Source organism: Exserohilum turcica (genome assembly GCF_000359705.1).
Source record: "Exserohilum turcica Et28A unplaced genomic scaffold SETTUscaffold_5, whole genome shotgun sequence".
NCBI lineage: Eukaryota > Fungi > Ascomycota > Dothideomycetes > Pleosporales > Pleosporaceae > Exserohilum > Exserohilum turcicum.
The window spans coordinates 34,937-41,555 of NW_007360266.1; the positions used below are offsets into that span (position 1 = coordinate 34,937).

Here is a 6,619-nt window from a genome sequence, read left to right on the forward strand (position 1 = left end):
AAATCCCCAAGAGGTACACCAAGGGAAATCTTCTTAGCGCCTTCTTCTCTTCTCAAGCTAGGCACGGATTACTTTACGCCTACCTAGAGAGAGTGAAAAAAGAGAAACTCAAACCTCTGCGATTGTGGGAGAGTACAGACACCAGATCACCTTCTCCTATACTGCTGGCACTACAACACAGAAAGGCAAGCGCTAAAAGCAACTCTTCGCGAGAACTACCTAACAATCCAACTACTCCTCCACACTAGCAAAAGGCAGAGAGGCGACTTTAGCTTTCATTGCTAAAACTAGAGTAGGGACTAGAGGCTGGCATCTAGGCCAAGAACAAGATAACTAAAAATAAGCGAGAACAGAGAGACACTACCTAAAACTAATAATAACTAACAAACTTTCTTAAGTTACTTTCCTTAGCCCTAAAAGAGCTCGCTGGAAGACAGCCCTGCTGTCTAACATCTCTTCCTGTTTACTAAACTGCTCTTTAGCAACTGGAGTCCGCTTTAAGCGCAGCTAGAAGCGACTAAACCGCAGCACAATAGCAGTACTATACAGAGAACACTCTCACTTTAAACAAATTGTACCTAGAACGGCCTCTGGCCAAAGTCTTACATAGTCACTGACTGCAGATAGACTCTAATGGAATAATAATAATAATAATAATAGGCACGGTCTATTACTCTTTATTTATACTCTTCTCTTGGTGATTATGTATCTTAGCAGTATCTTGGAGGTTTGCCCACTTCCCAAACTCGAACAATTGCTCATGTGCGAATGACCTTGTGAGTTGGAGCTGAATTGACACTACCAAAGTATACGCCGGTACATGAATACCTATGTAGAGCTTCAGGTGTAGCAGGCTGTAGACATGCGACGTGGCCACACAAGGGCATCTATTCGCAGCCACTGACATGCTTGGATGTCACATATTCGATCCAGCGTCTCGTCGATGCACTCCCTGAAATCTGCGTTGCATCAATCAGCTACCCAGCCGACACCCGATGTAGTGTCTCGGCAATGCGCTCTCTGAAGTCTCCTTGGCCCCACTCGATGACCCGCCCGAGACAGTTTACGAGCTCTTCCGCATGTTTTCTTATCGTAGTGCGCCAGATCTTGCGATTGACCATGTAGAACGCATCTCTGCTCTTAAAATGCACCCACAACTCATGCACAGGCCCTTCAGTTGTAATTGAGAAACAAAGTGCCAGTGGTACTGCCAATGGCGGCGCTTGCTCTTGTTGGCAAAGGTCGGTGTTGCGTCTAGTTTGGCAGATCAGGTCCCCTAATATTTTCACCATACAGGCACCGCCAACGGCGGCCTGGTTTTGCGCTTTGATGAGAGTAGCGCCTGCCTTCAATTCTACAATCATGAATGGAAAACGCAGCCTCATCACAGCCTCATGAGGGTCGCTCAAGATCAGCCCATGGTGTTGATAATTGAGAAGCAGCTCCTCATGCTCTGGCGTGAAGGCGTGCCGTGCGAGTCCAAGCGTGATGTCCGGCTTTGGTGCAGTGATGTGGTACGGCCCTCGTACACCAGTGCTGACTGTTGACCCGGCGGAATAATCGCGGTCAGTGACCATGACAACACTGGGATCGACACTGGGGGAACCGGCTTGCGTCTGGGCCTGATTTGGCGGCAGTGGTGCCGGCTTTGGCTTGAGCTGCAGGTTCCACACTGTAAAAACTGAATCAGCTTTCTACTCGGTCACGTTCTTCGGTCTGCGCAGAAAGCTTACCTTTCTCAGAGTTGTTTGTTTCAATCACGCCCTCGAACGGCTTGGCGAGAGTGGTGACAACTTGATAGAGGCTATGCTGCCACTGGCTCTCGAGCGCGCACTTGCGAGCGAGAGCTTTCGACTGATTCAGGAACTCTTTGGCTATATTGGGAAAACTTGGCTGTAATCCTAGTCCATCTGGAACTGGAAGTTGGTCTTCCCACGATGTGATGCCAAGAATGCGTCGTGCATACTCGTCAATCTCGGGCGGCAGTTCAAACTCGTCGTCAACGAAGATGCTGGAACGTTCCAGATTCACTGTTCGATACTCGTGCGGACTAATCGTCTTAGGTGCATTCGCATCTGCAGCGGGTCTATAGCGTATGGAGCTGCGGCGCTCGCTAGCCGATACGCTTCGGGGTGTTGGGGCCATTGTGTGTAGTACGTAGTCGGGTCCGATACTGTCCAGCCAGCGCCTGATGAACACTAAAGACTGCTGTGAGAGGTATGGGAAGGTATCTGATGAGGTATGCGTGGAGATGTGTGTAGAGGCACGTTGAAGCCTTTGCTGGTCAGTAGAGGGCGGTGCTTGGCTAGACAAAGCTGGTGTTGGCGACGGTGGCTTCCATGTTGGTATGCACATGCTCAGTGCATCGGCGTCGTCCCTTTCACTGCGATCAAGTGCCTTCCCGATATCGTTATCTGACGCTCGTCGCTTCATTTTGCGAGAATGTGCCTGCTTTGGCGGTTTCGAGATGCTGTCGTGCGGGTTCAGCCTGGGTAATAATCACTCTGGACTTGGACGGATGGAAACTTGTTCTCTGATCCACAGCAATGTTAGCATACGCGCAACGTTGTGATGCTCGGCCATGGATAGAGCAGGACACACCGTGACAGGGCAGCTGGTCGGATACTGGCTGCCGTTTTGCGCAATCAGGCAGCCGCCCGCCCGAAACACCTTCTCTTAGTGTCGAATATCGGCAAGCGGCAAGCGGCAAGCAGGCGTGAGGCGTGAGGCGGATTGGTCGACGAGTAGCAGCTAACTACCGTGGTTCGATGGCGAAGGCGCCAAACTTTGGCATGATGCGCAGCCGTAACGTAGAGAGTCAAGGAACGTTCCAGAGCCGCGACTGACTGCCTTTATCGGTATGTGCTATCGTTGACTTCCTCTTCTTGATAACTGTTGGCGGCTGCCGGGGTGGTTTGCTGGTTTCGTTTCGCAGTTGGCCAGTTGGCTTGTTAGCTCCAACTGTGTAGGTTCTGGCGACATTACCGCATCACCACTGTTGCCATCCTCTTCGTGGTGCGCAAGGATCAGGATCGTCGCGGTTCCCGAAGAGGTTTCCAGAGTAGTTCGGTGGTAACCTCGGCGAAATGGGGGATTGTGCGGGGGCTGGTGAGGCAGACGGGCGGGATGGTTGGGGCATGGTCGCTGAAGAGAAAAGTAACAATTAAAAGCTCAGTAAATGCGAGGTCTGTGGCAGAAAAGTGGGATGCTCACAAGAAGACTGGAGGGAAATCGAAAAGAACAAACTTATGCGTTACAAAGTGTGGAGGTGAAGGTACCCTTGCGCGTAGGTACTTGGTAGCTAGATCACAGGTAAGAGATGAGTGTCTCAAAGCAGATACCCCGGCAGGTGGCCAACTTGCAGCCACTATCAAAATGGATGCAAACCACTAGGAAGAACTAGTATTTCGCGCTGGAAATAGACTCACGATCCGACTAAATCGCGCTGTAACAAGCGCGAGCGCGAAAACAATGCTGGCGACGATAACAATAGTGTGAATACTATAACCAAATGAGCTTGACGAAGAGTCACCGGCTATATGCGAAATTTTTGAGAAAATGCAGTGAAGGCCTCTGTTCTCTATCTCATAAATCAGACGCTTCGTGGACAGCCGACAAGAGCTCGCTTACATAAAAGTAGGTGGTGGGGCGGCTGTCTGCGAAGCGTCTGAGAAAGTTTGACACCCCTTTTGGTGAAAACCATTTGGATTTTTCAGTCTACCAAAACAGTGGCTTATTACTCCACCACTACTTATCGCAAGAGCTTCAGGCCCGACTCGAAAGCAAGAAAATATACTAAATTACTGTGTAATCGGTCTTGGTTTGGTCTAAGACGTCTCTGTGTGGGCAATATACAGCGTTGAAGTCAGAAGCTGATTTTCACTACTGCGAAGTTGCGAGTAAGAAGCTCTAAAGTCACCTCCCAAAACCACGTCAAGACTATCGAAATCTCCCACTGCAAGCTCCAAAAAGACTGCGCGCTAGTCCAGTATATGAAAACTATCTGGCTCATATATCAATATCCAAGATTTGGGCGTTGTGGTGGTGGGTGGTGGTAGGTGGACGTCCAAAAAGCTCTTCTCATCCACCTGTCCACTCGCCCAACAATTGCCTCCTAAAATCGCGCCAAGACTATCTCTTTCTATTACTTGATGGCTCAAAACCTGACAGAACTAATAATTTATTAGTCAAATAAGCTAATGCTGCATAGATTTAGAATGTAGTAGGTGGATGTTGGTAATATATCGTGTTGAAGAAAAATCGCAGCTGCCCACCAAAAGCGCAGGCGAGCCTCACCAAAGGGCTGCCAAAGTTTCTCAGACCCTTCGGCGCAAGCGGACAACTGCCTTCACTTACCTGGTCCGTGTGACCACGCTAACTTAAAGGGTCTGATTTACAAGTATGAGATAACTCGAGCACACCCAGATTCTGTAATTAGTCAGCGTGCACGATCCACCAGGCCCCGAAATGATCCAGATCAGTTGGATCAGTGAGAGACAACGAATAACAGAAATCACCAATATCATCAACATCATCAATTATCACGTCCATTTATCAACCATTGCAATCTGACACCACCTCACGTCCCGCCTCACGTCCCGCCTCACGTCCCGCCTCACGTCCCGCCTCACATACTATCCTAGCCTCTCTAAAGTTTGAACGAAATGAAGGGTAAACAATGTGAGAATTATCGCAATCGACTAAAGGGTCGCAGCCGTAATGGAGGCTGTGGTGCCAATCTCAATTGTAACAAGGCGCCCCAATTACCCAGTAACCTGTGTGAAGAACATCTCAAGATAAAGAATATCCGACAAAAAGAGAGGCGCAAACAGGCAGAAATTCCTCAGAGTCAGCGTGGCAGTCTCGACATAGCAGGCCGATTTCGATTACCTTCACAAGCATCCGCGCCCCCATTTCCCCTTGACGCACCAGAGCCATGTCAGAAGCTGATATGGGTTACTTTCCCGGACGAAAATGCGCTAGAAGAAACTACTACTCTCGCCATTCAGGTTTTCTTCAATGATCACGAAATTCTGGGTCACGATCCCTGGCTAACACAAGCCTGTTCGATGACCTTGCGCAACACAATCGTCTCAAGCAGTGATGCAGGCCACTATATACATCAGGGTCTGGTGACGCTTCTGGCCACGCAAGCAGAAGCAAAGAACGTGTTTTCTGTCGAGGGACATACATGGGACTGGCTGGATCAACAGCTTCCGGGAAAGCTGCTCTACAGCTCCTGCACAGATGAACACAATGAGCCGCTACGCAGTGTTTTGTTTCTGCACTGGACCACCAACGAGCCGATCAATCCGAGCCTTGACGAAATCTACAGTGCGGTACGCCTGCTAAAAAACATTCATCCAACATCCTTCCGCGTTTATCCGAATGAGCACGAAGCGCGGCAGGAGAGAGACAAGCTAGGAGACATTCGGGCCTTAGACGATACCGCCAAGTCATCTCCGGATAGGTTCTTCTATCGGCCCAAGACATGTTATGGTCATTGCCGATGCTCGCTTGAGAACGAGAAGCAGACAGTACACAAGAGAACTAAGAGTGGCTGCGCTACACACGTCTATGTGCGGAAGCATGGAGAGCAACATCAACTTACCCGTCACCGAGAAGCGCATGCGTTGAAAGCCCCATCGCAGAAAGCCAAGCGTCGGGGAAAGAAACAACCAAAAACGCCAAAGCAGTCTAAAGTACCCGCAGACGGTGCTGATATTTCAGCACATTGGTTCCACCAAGAATTCGTTCCGTCACTCCCAAAATGCGAGTTCCGAGTTTTCATCGCGACTGAACCGAGTGAAAAGGGCATCCGCGGTCGAATCGGTAAGGTAATTGCCGTTGCAAAAACTGCGTTTGACCCGAACACCCAAGCACTAGCAGCACGGCAGTTTCAAGAAAGCGACCTAGAGCCCCCCCTACAACGATCCCATCTCTTTGAGTTTGCGCTTTTCGTTTTTGAGGCGCTACGCGCGCGGCCCGACAGCATGCTCGTCTTCGAGTCTCTCGAGGTCGGCGTTCGCCTCGACATCGGCGTTGCAGACACCGAAACTGTTGGCAAGACGTTCTTTGTAAACGAGATCACACGTTGGTACGGGGCCCATTATTTTTCCAATAACCTCTGCGCAGAACCAAAGACACAAATTTGCAAAGCGTTTGCCTCTGCCTTTAGTGCGTTTCTTACTGGTCACATACCCTAGACGAATTGCCATCTCGCTTACAGTCTTACAGTGCCCGTGCACCAGATGAGCACCATCGCCAGTTGAGCACCCCCAACAACTCAATATAGTCAACAAGATGAGGCTGTAGAGCCACCACAAATCGTAATAAAATTGCGCAAAGCTAGGATTATACTATATACAGGCCTACGAAAGTTTTGGCTTATTTAGAAATTTTTTTGGAGGGCGTTATCGGTCGTTGCCGTCGACTACGCGGTGGAGCAGCTCGTGCAACCCTTGCGGCTCCCACCACAGCTGGAGCAACACCACCACACTTTTGACGCTTTGTAGCTGGCTTATGAGGTTTTGACGCTTTGCGCTTACCCGATTGAGGCAATTGTATAGCTTTGGCAGCGTCGCGGAGGCTTCTACGATGCTCTCTTTCGGCTTTCNCT

The 6,619-nt window shown here is 49.8% G+C and overlaps 2 protein-coding genes across 2 annotated transcripts; one reads left to right on the forward strand and one right to left on the reverse strand.

Annotated features, from left to right (window-relative positions):
* Nucleotides 1-977: 977 nt before the first annotated feature.
* Nucleotides 978-2,145, reverse strand: SETTUDRAFT_94004 (uncharacterized protein; the record flags this gene model as incomplete). Its single annotated transcript, XM_008030710.1, has 2 exons — nt 978-1,672; nt 1,734-2,145. 2 exons carry the CDS (start codon nt 2,143-2,145, stop codon nt 978-980), a joined length of 1,107 nt encoding a protein of 368 aa, XP_008028901.1.
* A 2,519-nt stretch (nt 2,146-4,664) lies between these two features.
* On the forward strand, nt 4,665-6,206 carry SETTUDRAFT_155668 (uncharacterized protein; the record flags this gene model as incomplete). Its single annotated transcript, XM_008030711.1, has 2 exons — nt 4,665-4,848; nt 4,933-6,206. The coding sequence occupies 2 exons, from the start codon at nt 4,665-4,667 to the stop codon at nt 6,204-6,206; spliced, it is 1,458 nt and encodes a 485-aa protein (XP_008028902.1).
* Nucleotides 6,207-6,619: the final 413 nt, after the last annotated feature.